General features: G+C 48.5%; 1 protein-coding gene across 1 annotated transcript; it reads right to left on the bottom strand.

Annotated features, from left to right (window-relative positions):
* Nucleotides 1–11,815: 11,815 nt before the first annotated feature.
* LOC123038252 (probable alkaline/neutral invertase D) lies at nucleotides 11,816–12,893 on the bottom strand. Its single transcript, XM_044462127.1, has 2 exons — nucleotides 12,600–12,893; nucleotides 11,816–11,881 (listed from the first exon to the last, which is right to left on the bottom strand). Exons 1-2 carry the CDS (start codon nucleotides 12,891–12,893, stop codon nucleotides 11,816–11,818), a joined length of 360 nt encoding a protein of 119 aa, XP_044318062.1.
* Nucleotides 12,894–14,022: the final 1,129 nt, after the last annotated feature.

Here is a 14,022-nt window from a genome sequence, read left to right as displayed (position 1 = left end):
ATCACCAGATAGCGGTCTAAATTATCCTTAGAGGAATAAGGATATGTTTGTCGGTTATGGAGGTGATAAAGAGTTCGACGTAAAGAGTTACGTCGATGCAAGCTTAACACCTATCCGGATAGCTCTGAGTAGAGATACCGGATACGTATAATGGAGCACCAATTTAGAATAGCTCCAAGTAGAACAGTTATTTGAAATGGCTCCAAATGTAGCGTAGTAGTTGCATCTACAAGATGACATAGAAATTTGCGAAGTACATACGGATTTGAATGTTGCAGACCCGTTGACTGAAACCTCTCTCAAAAGCATAACATGATCAAACCCAGAACTCTTTGGGTGTTAGTCACATGGGGATGCGACCTTGAGTGTTAATCACATATCGATGTGAACTGGATTATTGACTCTAGTGCAAGTGGGAGACTGTTGGAAATATGCCCTAGAGGCAATAATAAATTGGTTATTATTATATTTCCTTATTCATGATAATCGTTTATTATCCATGCTAGAATTGTATTGATAGTAAACTCAGATACATATGTGGATACATAGACAACACCATGTCCCTAGTAAGCCTCTAGTTGACTAGCTCGTTGATCAATAGATGGTTACGGTTTCCTGACCATGGACATTGGATGTCGTTGATAACGGGATCACATCATTAGGAGAATGATGTGATGGACAAGACCCAATCCTAAGCCTAGCACAAGATCATGTAGTTCGTATGCTAAAGCATTTCTAATGTCAAGTATCATTTCCTTAGACCATGAGATTGTGCAACTCCCGGATACCGTAGGAGTGCTTTGTGTGTGCCAAACATCACAACGTAACTGGGTGGCTATAAAGGTACACTACAGGTATCTCCAAAAGTGTCTGTTGGGTTGGCACGAATCGAGACTGGGATTTGTCACTCCGTGTAAACGGAGAGGTATCTCTGGGCCCACTCGGTAGGACATCATCATAATGTGCACAATGTGATCAAGGAGTTGATCACGAGATGATGTGTTACGGAACGAGTAAAGAGACTTGCCGGTAACGATATTGAACAAGGTATCGGGATACCGACGATCGAATCTCGGGCAAGTATCGTACCGATAGACAAAGGGAATTGTATACGGGATTGATTAAGTCCTTGACATCATGGTTCATCCGATGAGATCATCGTGGAGCATGTGGGAGCCAACATGGGTATCTAGATCCCGTTGTTGGTTATTGATCGGAGAGTTGTCTCGGCCATGTCTGCATGACTTCCGAACCCGTAGGGTCTACACACTTAAGGTTCGATGACGCTAGGGTTATAGGGAAAGTATGTACGCGGTTACCGCATGTTGTTCGGAGTCTCGGATAAGATCCCGGACATCACGAGGAGTTCCGGAATGGTCCGGAGGTAAAGATTGATATATAGGAAGTATGGTTTTGGCCACCGGAAGTGTTCCGGGCATCACCGGTAGTGTACCGGGACCACCGGAGGGGTCCAGGGGTCCGCCAGGTGGGGCCACCAGCCCCGGAGGCCTACATGGGCCAATAGTCGGAAGGGACCAGCCCCTAGGTGGGCTGGGGCGCCTCCCACCAAGGCCCAAGGCGCCTCCAAGAGGGGAAGGGGGCAAACCCTAGGCCCAGATGGGCCTAAGGCCCACCTAGTGGTGCGCCCCCCTCTCTTCCCCCTTGGCGGCCCCCTAGATGGGATCTAGGGCTGGCCGCCACCCCTAGGGAGGGAACCCTAGGTGGGGGCGCAGCCCCTCCCCTCCCCCTATATATACTTGAGGTTTAGGGCTGCCCAACACATGTGATTTGCTCTCCCTGTTGGCGCAGCCCTACCCCTCTCCCTCCTCGTCTCTCGTAGTGCTTGGCGAAGCCCTGCTGGAGTCCCACGCTCCTCCACCACCACCACGCCGTCGTGCTGCTGCTGGATGGAGTCTTCCCAACTTCTCCTTCTCCCCTTGCTGGATCAAGGCGTAGGAGATGTCACCGGGTTGTACGTGTGTTGAACACGGAGGTGCCGTCCGTTCGACACTAGGATCATCGGTGATTTGGATCACGACGAGTACGACTCCATCAACCCGTTCACTAGAACGCTTCCGCTTAGCGATCTACAAGGGTATGTAGATGCACTCTCCTTCCCCTCGTTGCTAGATTACTCCATAGATTGATCTTGGTGATGCGTAGAAAATTTTGAATTTCTGCTACGTTCCCCAACAGTGGAGTCACCATCGCTACCATGGAGCCCGCCGGAAAGCCACATGTGAAGCCTGCCTTCCGAGAACATCCGCAGCGCTCCTATCGCGAAAGGCCATACACCGCCCACTTCTCAGCGCACCCAACCACGGTAGGACGAGAAGAGACAACCATCTACTCCTAGCCCGACATCAACCACCGAGTTTGGGTGAGCACCTCCACCATAGGAGGTACTCACACTTGAGTCCTAGGCCAATCTAGGTGTACTGGGGGGCAACTTCGTGACTGTCGACGGCCACGGCCGAGCACGTCCATGGCAAACTCAAACAACGCCATGTATGTGGTCACCGACACTGATCTGAGTCATGACACTCCGATACTATGACCACCACGGCAACCCACCGTGCCCCCGGGAGTAGCAACGGACCCTCGGCGGGCACCACCTAGACCGAGCCTACCCCATCTATCCAGAGCAGAACCTTCGACCTGCCTCGGACCCAAAGCTGGCCCGCCCGAGTAGGAGCCCCAGATCATCGTCATCCCCTCGTGCGGGCAACCCACGCGCTGCCGGTTCGGACCCAGGAAAAGACAGGGCACTACCACTAACTGCGCCCCGCCACCGATCACAAACCCTTCACCGCCAGGATAGCCATGGCCGCACTGGCGACCCATGCAACCACCTACGGCCACCCCGCCGGCCCTCCAAGCCACCACAAGAAACCCAGGCCACCACCCATCTGCCACCAATGTCCACCTCAACAGGGAAAGGTGAATCCTCACAACCGAGTGATAAGCCACAAGTATAGGGGATCAATTGTAGACTCTTTCGATAAGTAAGAGTGTCGAACCCAATGAGGAGCTAAAGGTAGAACAAATATTCCCTCAAGTTCTATCGACCACCGATACAACTCTATGCATGCTTAACGTTCGCTTTACCTAGAACAAGTATGAAATAGAAGTACTTTGTAGGTGTTTTTGGATAGGTTTGCAAGAATATGAAGTGCACATAAATAAAAAGTAGGGGCTCTTTAGATAAAGAAGCAATAAAGTTAGTATAGCGAGTGTGGAAAAGTGGTGGTAGGAGTTGTGAAATTGTCCCTAAGCAATTGACAACTTCACTAGACCGATAACAAGTTTTATGTGGCAAAGGCCACTGCTAGCATGCCATCCCTGACTTGGACTTCAATGCACTTATGATTGGAACTATTAGCAAGCATCCACAACTACTAACGTTCATTAAGGTAAAACCCAACCATAGCATTAAGATATATTGGTCCCCCTTCAATCCCGTATGCATCAATTTCTATGCTAGGTTGAAGCTTCTGTCAAACTTGCCCTCCAATGCATAGTCCTATCAACATACAACTAACCCTATGGTGTGATCCACGCGCGTGCTCACATGATGGGCACCAAAGGACAGCAACATAACCACAAGCAAATTAAATCAATCATAGTAATTCACCAATCACCGATAGGACAACGAAAATCTACTCAGACATCATAGGATGGCAACATATCATTGGATAATAATATGAAGCATGAAGCATCATGTTCAAGTAGAGGGTACAGCCCTGCCACGGGTGACTATGACTGCGGCGCGTCGGGCAGCCCGGTCTCGGGCGGCAGCTTGCCTGGTTCGAGCGGCGGCGACTTCTGCTGCAGCGGTGGTGGTTGGCCCTGCCATGGGCGACGGTGACTGCGACGCGTCGGGCAGCCCGGTCTCGGGTGGCAGCTTGCCTGGTTCGAGCGGTGGCGACTTCTGCTGCGGTGGCGCGTCATCCGGCTTCGGATCATGGGCGGCGTGGAGGGCCTGGTGGACTGCTTGGCGGCACCTTCAGTCAGATCTGTTCTGGCCAGTGCAGCCGGAGGTGGTGGTCATCTCCTCCATCGGAGGTGGTCGGCCTGAGGATGGGTGGTCGGATCTGGAGATCCGTCATCTAGTCCCGACTGCGAGTCGGGGAGACATGGTTGCCGGTGAAAACCAAGCTAACTGTAGGCGATGGCGGCGTTTTGAGCCGTTACCTTGATGAAGGCATCGTCGAGTAACCACTGTCAACCCACTTGTGCTGCTCCGAGGGAAACCCTAGAATCTGGTGTTTCAGATCAGACGAAGGCGGCACTACGGTGTCGTTTCTCTCTTGGGAGTATCATTTGTGGAGCAGCGCTGGAAGGCAGAGGAAGAAGGTGGAGCGGTTTCGTCTTGCATGGAGCTTCGGTGGACATGTCAAGTCATGCGTGGCCGACAGGTGGCTTTGTCATGTATAGTCAGCAGGTGCTACGCACGACAGATCTTCCAGAGTCTCCGCGTCGGGATGCACGAGCGCAGAGCGGTGGTGTCGTTGGCCGCCGTGGTGGCGTCGACGGTTGGTCGGACTAGCAAGGATGATGTGGATCACTTTTCTAAAGATGAGACAGCGGTTCGATGATGATGGCGGCTTCTAAAACGTGTGCATGCGATGTACGCTTTAAGTTTACCGCACCGGTTGTTGGTTCCGATACGTTATATGGATGGATCGACATTGACATCGGTTATAGATATGAGGACTGAGAGCACTCCGCATTATCAAGTTTGTAGGTGTGAGTGATGGCTTTGGATGGTTTGATGTATGTTTTTGTCAGACCTTCATGGAATAATTAATAAAGATGATTGTATGCATCAATTGATGCAGACGCCGGGGGTTAACCTCTTTTTAAAAAAAAATTACTCAGCAAGTTCTTCGACCGGCGGAGCAGTTTGGTGTACCGCTAATTAAGTGCATTATCACTTAACTAATGAGATGGATGTCCCGCGTGTCGAATTGTTTAACCTCCTGCATGCCGCTGTTGGTTAGTTTACTTAGATAATCGGGTCGTCCATATCTCTAGGAATCGGGAGTCTTGCTGGAGGCTTAAGTGATCTTATACTACGCATCATTTTAGTACATTCAATCTTGACGGCTTGCGTGTCCTATCCTATTGAACATGCGTCATTTAGTACATTCATTCAGGCATGAACCAAAGCAAGCAACCAACAGTTAATAATCAACGGAGCAAACAATGTTACTCCATCCTAATGCATGTGCAGCGTTCACACGCACATGACCACGCAAATGCTGGAAGACCTGTATTTTGTTTGACAATTAATCTGCTGACCACGCCATCCTCATCTCGCTCTGAGTTATTTGATTGCACCACGGGTGCAATGACCACGCAAATGCTGGAAGATTCGTATCTTGTTTGACATGTAATCTGCTGACCATGCCATCCTCAGCTCGCTTTGATCATTCCGCTCTTTCATTTGGCACGTACAATATCTGCATAGACCTCATTACATACAGTTATAAATAGACCTCGCATTTGTGCTCACCTTCATCACACCATCCTTGGTATTACCACTAGCGCCATCCTAACACGCACAGACCAGAATGAAGATTTTGTTCGACCTATTTCTCCTCGCTCTCACTGCAAGCAGTGCCTACGCACAGTGCAAATTCGTTATATTGGTCACGACAGGAGATAAAGATGATGCGGGCACCAACGCCCGTATATCTCTGTCAGTGAGCACCGCAAATGGCAAGAAGCTGGTTATCAAGAGCCTGAAACCTTGGGGCCAGAAGGGCCACAACAACTTCGAGAAAGGACACACCGACACATTTAAGGGAAGCGGTAAGTGCTTACCGTCCAAACCTTGCAGGATGTTGCTCGAGTCTAATGGTAAAGGTAACAAACCCGTTTGGTTTGTGGACAAAGTCACCTTCATCCAAATCGAGCAAAAAAATTTGTCCCAAAAGGAGAAGACATTCAACGTGAATAGGTGGCTTGCACGCGATGAGTCACCGGATACGCTCTTTGTGATTGTGGATGACTGTGCCAAGTAACCACCCATGTCCAAGGTAGATACGAATACATCATTTTACATGCCTGAACGGTACCCTGGTTGTGATGTTTGTAGAATTAAATAAAGTAGTATGTATTTTCCCATGTATGTTATTATGCTTAAACTATGTATTGTACTTTAATAAAACAACGTCATTGTTGTTCGTTCATCTTTGGCTTCCACTGTTGGTGTCATTGGGTTTCATCTTTAACCAGTACCTTCCTCGTGGGTTGCTGCGAGACTTTAGAAGTATTCTCTGCGAAGCTACTTTAAAGGAACAACGATAATGAGCAAATAGTGCGAAAAAACCGACTATGTCTTGGCATAATAGACGAGGAAAGTTATTAGAGATAATTTTCTCTTAATTAGTTTGGATGCAGCTATTAGAGACAACATTCTTCTAAATCAATGTGGATGCAGCTATTAGACCACATATATATAATTGTTTCACATAAGTCCCAAATGCACTCATTCGGACATGGAATTTTGATCATATAAACGATTAACACAAGAAACTACAGAGGGCTCAGAATCCACGCACACGCTCTCCACAAACCTTGCGCATAAGCTCGTGTCGCTTCCAAAGTGACCACAGACAGGCTTCAACATCTTGTTAATCGCCATCGCAAGCGCCAGCTTCACGTCACCAGGATCTAGCTTACCCCGCTTATAGTCCTGCACAAACCTCCCCACACATCTGAGCGTTCTAGCACCAACGTCCTTCTCCTTGACCACCTCAAAATCCCCAAGCCATGGGAACACCACACATCTCACATACTGCAAGAACGGGTTGCTCTTTGCTGCTCTTGGCGGCCCCCATGATCCTCTTCTCCTAGACGTCCGGCTGTATCAGGGCCCAAGGAGAAAATCCTCTCCCAGGGGACGTGACAAGTCTAGGACAGGGTCTACTCGAAACCGCGACCATGGCAGAGAAAAGAGGGAACACCGCAAAAATGACATTGCACCATACACGAAGAATGACGATGGAGCCAATCGCAATAGGGACCGTAGCCATGATCCAGAACCACGACGGAACTGTGATAATGAGCCGCGTTGAGGGCACATCCAACATGAGCAACAAAGGCGGAACTACGATGAGCCACGTCGAGACCGTAGCCATAACGAGCAGCCAAGGTGGTGCCATGAAAACGTGCCACATCGGAATCGCGATATGCCTCCTCCCCAGCCACCTAGTCAAGGAAGGGGACATATGGACGGATATGTGCCTCCAGCACAATGCGAAAAATCGGTGCATTCACAACTTTCCAGGCATAATGGCGGAAACAGGGATGAGGGACAAGTCGAGCTCAGGCACGACGCTCACCCCCAGGCAGAGACCACGATGCGCAATATGCAGCGAACCTAGCCCATGATTCCCGGAATCGGCTTGACAAGATACTAATTCTCGAGTGTACAGATCGATGTGTCTGTGAGATGGAAAATGTAATTTGGGGGCGCATGTACTCCCTCTGTAAAGTAAAGTAGTGATCTAAATGCTCTTATATTGTTTATAAAGGGAGTACTAAGCAGAGTATAGTTGTGTGGACTGTGGTGTCCTGCTCTCACAAATGTACCGTCCCTGATCATCTTCCGAAGTAATCTTATCACTGCTGGACATAGTGTTCTGCATGATGAGCTGTTTTTCGTAGTTGGTCTGCCAAGCTATCCATCTAAACCTTGGTCGTGAAATTATCGGCTAGTATACAGAAATCACGTACAGAGCAACAACAAACAAATTCTTGAATGCACTTAACTCCTTTAATGTTTGATCTGCTCTTACCATACCGAATCCCAAAGCCACACTCCCAAGAAAACAAGTCCGTCCATATGACAAAGAACTGAACCACTTGCAGATCAATTTTTTTTATCTAAATAGCTAGCTCCAACTAACTATTTCTCTCAACATGCAAGCATGCCACATCATTGCACAACATGCATGTCACTTCAATCATGAAACCTACATGAAAAAAGACCTCTCAACATGCGAATTTCTATTATATTATTCTATTTATATTTAATAAATATTTTACAACTATATAGTGATCAAACATAATAATTTATAATAACTTATATGTAATTTCAGTTTTATCCCTTTATATATGTTTCATACAATGAATCACATTGATATATGTTATAAATTATTCCCGCGACAATGTGAGGGGTAACATCTAGTTGTCAAAATGCCTGCCCAGGACAGCTTGGTTTTTACTGGCCTCCACGGATCCAGTTACACATACTGGGTTAAGGTCCAGCTTAGAACATCGACAGCCAGATCCTCTATTCCCTCAAACATACGAAACATCCGCTCGATCCGTGTCCAGACAAAAAAAGGTGATCTAACCAAATCCCTTATTTTTATATTTCTAAATGTCTGGACTGACCGGCACTTCTTAAATTGGGACCAAATATAGGGACGATATGAGGGCGACCTGACGAGCCCGGGCACCCCGCTCGGTTCCACCTGCAGCCACCTAAACGTTTTTCCTCACTGATCTCTCTCACGAAGAGCACTCAGCGACGCCGGTGGTGCCTCGCGACGACAACGGGGTGGCCGGAGGAGGCTCCTGGAGACGACATGGACAAAGAGGAGGGAGGCGGATGAAGACCTCGCGCGGCCGCGTGCACCAGCGGGCGTGCTGACAGGCCGCCGCACGCGCAGCAGCTGGGGCCAGACTCGTGCGCCGCGGCCTGGGGATGGAGCTCTTGCGCGCCCTGGATGGAGCTCGCGCTCGACGAGGACAGAGCTCGTGCGCGCGCGGTTCCGTGCTTGCCGACATCGTCTTCGCGCTCGCCATGCTGGCAGGCCGCCGCGCGCGTGCTGGCTAACCTTGCCCATCCTGGGCGCCGCCGCTGCACTGGTTGCCTGGCCGCGCGCCTACTGGTCGAGCGCGTGCAGCGTGCGTGCTGCTCGGGCTGCTGCTGTGCTGTGCGTGCGCATGCTGGCCGGCCGCAGCCGTGCGTGCATCGCCTCGTGCGTGCTGGTCGTGTGCATGTTGTTGCAAACCCTAAACCCTAGCTAGCCCTAGCTGCACTCTACCTCGCGCTCCCTCTCTCTGTGACATGAACCGAGGAGGAAGAAGGAAGAAGGAAGAAAAACACGCGGTGGACTGGGGATTTTCAGGCGCACGAACGGCTACTCCACTCAAGCTCGAACTCGAGCACACCACCGCTTCATTACAACGATCACCGCACGGGTTTTATACCCGAAGCCAGGGACTGGGCATGCAATCACGCTCCCTCCCCCCTCGCGCCCGCGATCCGCTCGCCTCGCTCGTGCCCACAACGTGCTCCGACGCACGCAGCTCACGGCGGGCTTCCAACAGATCACACGCGATCACCCCGCATGGCTCGCCAACGGCCTGCCCCTACACACACGCACACGGTGTATGAGTCCACGGACATGCCCGTGCATCAGAGCCACCATCGACGAGGGACCATGGCGGGCAGCAAAGAGGCCGGCGCCGGCGAGGCATCAGCCACGGCTGCCCAGGCACACAACAGGGAGGCAACGCCACAGGCGCGCACAGAGACGCGGGGCCGGAGCCGCAGGCACAGTCGCGCCAGGAGGAACCCGGGCGAAGTGGTTGTCCACGAGCGTGTGATCCGGGAGGCCGCCGGGCACGGCGGCACGATCGTCTACCCCACCCTGACCTCCACGAACTACATCGAGTGGGCGTTGGTCATGCAGATCAACTTGCGCGCGCAGGGCCTTTGGGAGGCCATGCTTGGCGAAGGTATGGTCACCGACCGTGAGGACATGGCGGCGCTCGCACTACAAGAAATATGTCAACTTGTGACCACCACTATTGGTCATTGAAAGGTCACAAATTTCTATTTATGACCTTTTTGTGACAGAAAACAGAAGGTCAAAATCTGGCGGTCGTAAACTGACTATATCGACCTTTCTTCTGGAATGGTCGAAGATGTTTATGACCAAAATATTCCTACTGTGGCGTTTTGGTCACTAGCAACCTCCCCAGGCCACGTAGGCATCCAGCGTGGCAAGCTGATGTGGCACAAGATTCAGCCCGGTCCAATTCGGTTTTCTACATGGGCCTAGCCCAACAATTCGGCCTTTTTACTGTATATTTTCTCTATTAATTTTCTCTAGCTACATGGGCCTGGCCCAACAATTCAACCTTATTGATTTCTTTGTGTGGCCCTTTTAACAACATATTTTCTTTTTGATCATGTATTTTTCTAGGCCATTTCTTTGCTGGGCCTCTCATTATTTTCCCTCAAAAATAATTGTCCAATATAACTCGGGCCTAGCCCAGTCCCGAAAAAATTGATCCAATCCAAAAAAGGTTATTATGCCATTGACATTACCACACATCACACCACAAGCTATCTTGGGCAACATGCAATGTTATTATATTACAACCATTCATTCCAGCAATACATATCTAAGATATCTTTACATCCCAGCAACAGTAACTGCCAAGCAAAACTATTCTACAACAAAGAAAATTAAAACAAAAATTTAGATGCTAAGACATAACAGAAGTTCCTATTGTCCTCCTCCTTCCAACATTTGAAAATCTCATTCACCTGCAGTAGATCAATCATGAGTGAGAAACTATATAGCATAAAAAATGTTTAAATGATGCAAAAATAACAATCATTACACATGGTATTCGGGTACAGATTCATTAGTCATTCCACATGGTATGGCAGGTACAGATTCATCAGCCACTAGAGTAGATAATAACATCACTGGCAACAATTAATACGGCTTGGATCAAGTCTCAAGCATAATAGAGTACAGATTAGTCCAGTTTATACTCCTCTTTTAGAGGTATAGATTATAGCTAATGGGAGCTGATGTCCAGGAGTATTTGCAAATGATACAACATCATGGAGTAGGATAACATGTTTAGCAGTACAGGTTATATAGTAAGCAAGCAAGCAATTTGGCAAGCTATGTTGCAAGATAATTGTTGTGTCGCTAACAATCACCATGTAAGAATGCTTTGTTGTACTAATACATGCACATCAAGCGAGAGTGGTGTTCTATTCTTACCACAGAGGCGCAAGTGAGATGATGGCCGATTCGCCCTGCTTCTCCACAAGACTCGACCAGGAGCACAAGAAAGTAGGCTGGTGACAAAATAACAAGCCACACATAAAATTGTTATGCCCTGGACAACTACAGAGAAGAAAGCAAAAGTAACTAGAATAGTAGAGGTGTGGTGATCAAGTATATAAACACTCCTAGCAGCTAAATATATAAGGGCATTGCTCATGATGAAGAGCAAAGTATTTTTATGGGGAGGAAAGGCTCCCAGCTTCACCACCCCCAGGATATGCATTCAAACAAGAATTTATTAGTGAAGAACAAAACGAGCGGCTCCCCTGTTTTTTGCTGGAACTGCAGTAGCCTAGCTCAGCTTCAAACAAGAATAACGAATTTGTAAGACATGTATGTCTGCCATAACCAAGCAAGCAGATTCAGTAGCTACTTAAACAAAATCCTAGTTCTGAATTAATCATACAGTAACGGTGACTAGATGAAGGTTATTGAGTAGTAGTAATATGCATCTACATCCACATAAGTTAGGCCCTGATAATTCCCTTGAAGAAGTTGTATTGACACTGACACATAGATATCTCAAGGCAAATTCTAACTGTATTTGTGGGTTTCAGCTAAAAAGGGCAACAACAACAATGAGCATCAGCGTCACAGAAATACTAATACTCATGCTTGCTGCCTTTCCTGATGATCAACCGGAGGTTGCTTCTCACCACACAAGTACCTGCCGCCATGGCACCTGCCCTGTACCGTGGTCACTCGGAGTTGCCGAACAGCCAAAGCACTTCGTGCTCCCGCTCGTCCCAGAAACTGCAAGATGACTGAAAACAGTCAAATATTAAGATTCTTAATCATTCTGATATATATAACAAATATGTGATGCAAATTTGATAAAAAGGTAAGAAATGCTACGTGAACACCGCTAGCGTGGGCTACTCCTACTCCTACTCCACTATTGACCCAAAAACTGGGGTGATACTTTGGAAACGATGTACTGTTCCTGCTGATATGTTGAGTCAAGTTTCTGAAACTGAATCATGTTTGGTTCATTTGATAAGGAACGAAGTCACGCCATGTATGATGCCAATGCCTATCTATTTGCATGAACAAGTTAGCTTCCTGTAAAAATAAATAAGTGAATAGCTTCCTATCTAGTATAACAGGAGTAATACAGAAGAAGTAAACCAAGTCACCGATCGAACAACTAACGACCAAACATGATGGAAAGCGTGCATTGATTGCGGGCACAGTGTCGCTACTAGTACCACGTCCGTACTCGATCGGTACTTGCATATAAGAGCAGCATATATAGATGAATCATGAAAGAAATAGTCTATCTACTCTCGATGGACACACTGCACAAGTCCATATACTTTAGGCATGTTATATATTGCGACTACACTTGGAATTCTATAACATAAATCCTAGTCATTCTCAAGGCGCAGGACAAAATGCAACACACATGCTAGAGTAAAATCACACAGAGCAAAGCAACAGCCTTAAACAAACATCATCAGCGATAGTGCAGCAGATGCTAACTTTAGATGTTGCTCGGGTGTGGCCGTCGTCCTCCAGGGAGACGGCGCGGAGGTTGGAGGGGTCGTCCAGGAGCATCTTGGCCACCAGGTAGCCCGCCACCAACCACGTCTGGAACTTGCGCGACTGCTTCCCGATGTACCGCCCCGTCTTGCCGTCGTAGTACTCGGGGAAGTCGTCCTTGGCCAGACGCCTCTCCATCAGCTCCACCGCGTTGTGGGCGATGTGGCGCCGCCCCAGCTTCACGCTCACCGCCACCAGGAGCCACAACAGCACTGCACAGTTTGCACGCGCCATGGAAACAGGACAGCAGAGGGTAAGTTCATTTCCATATAGAAATGCAGTACATATATGGAAAGAAGAGCATACAATGCATGGGCACAGATCCAAGGAGCTACTAATACTGAATGAACATAGATGCAGCGATAAACGGCAGTAGCATGCATCAAACAACTGAAGCTGTTCACTATAAGATCATCTATATGAGCTAAACTACCAATTTCCTATCCTATGAAGGTTATTTGATTTCAGGACATTCATATATACACCATGGACAGGTATAAAACCAAACAGAAAAGTAAAATACCACCACACAACACAAGTGTGCCCTCAAGTCCAGAAACAGTAAGTAGACTAACCACAGGTATAAAGCAGAACAGCAAAGTGAATACTAACTATCCTGCAAAAAGAAATAAAACGTGAATACTAACGACTAACGCATGTGTGTCCTGAAGTCCAAAACTAGTAACCACGAAGGGGGAAAGGTAAAACAAATTCATGTGTTTTAGGGGGGCATGATAGCAGGGTGTCATAATCAGATTCCTGGAAATACTAATACTGTACACATCCCTTTTCTGAAGATAAATACCTAAAAAACACCATAATCAGATACTATGCTACATTCAAACACAATATGATTGCCACACAGGTAGAATAAGAGCTACTGTGTTAAGACTGTAACTTAAACAAGGTTCCCAACGGAATCATCCATAAATCAATCCCTGACAGCTAAGCTTGACCGAAGAGCTTCTCGCGCCGTCTCCCTGAAGCGCGAGAGGGGATCCGATCGGAACCTCCGCCGGCCGGCCAGGGCGGGAGGAAGGGGTTGGGGGGAGTCCGTACTGGCGAGCAGAGCAGAGCGGAGGAGGCTTCTTCCGTCGTGGCGACACCGTACCACGCCACGTCCTCCTTGGTGTTCACCCCCTCGACCTGCACCAGCGACGTGCTCTCGTACTGGTTCGACTTCAACCTGCAGATCAACCCCCACATCTCCATCAGTGCGCCGCCCAATCTCACCTTGAAATGAATCGCCAGATCCGGCGAGAGCATGGCCAAGAACGGGGCTGCTCACCTCTTGAAGCCGAGGATGGTGCCCCGGACGTAGAGCCTGACGCGCTGCCCCGTGCGTCCCTTCACCATGGCGGCT

This window comes from Triticum aestivum, chromosome 2A (assembly GCF_018294505.1).
Source record: "Triticum aestivum cultivar Chinese Spring chromosome 2A, IWGSC CS RefSeq v2.1, whole genome shotgun sequence".
NCBI classification, from domain to species: Eukaryota; Viridiplantae; Streptophyta; class Magnoliopsida; order Poales; family Poaceae; genus Triticum; species Triticum aestivum.
This window is presented reverse-complemented; position numbering and strand designations above follow the sequence as displayed.

What these genes read in the sequence shown, in the direction of transcription:
- LOC123038252 (XM_044462127.1), bottom strand. Translation starts at nt 12,893, where the DNA reads ATGGCGCGTGCAAACTGTGCAGTGCTGTTGTGGCTCCTGGTGGCGGTG. An exon ending in ACACCCGAGCAACATCTAAA is followed by an intron (nt 11,882 to 12,599) that starts GTTAGCATCTGC and finishes GACTGTTTTCAG; the next exon opens with TCATCTTGCAGTTTCTGGGA.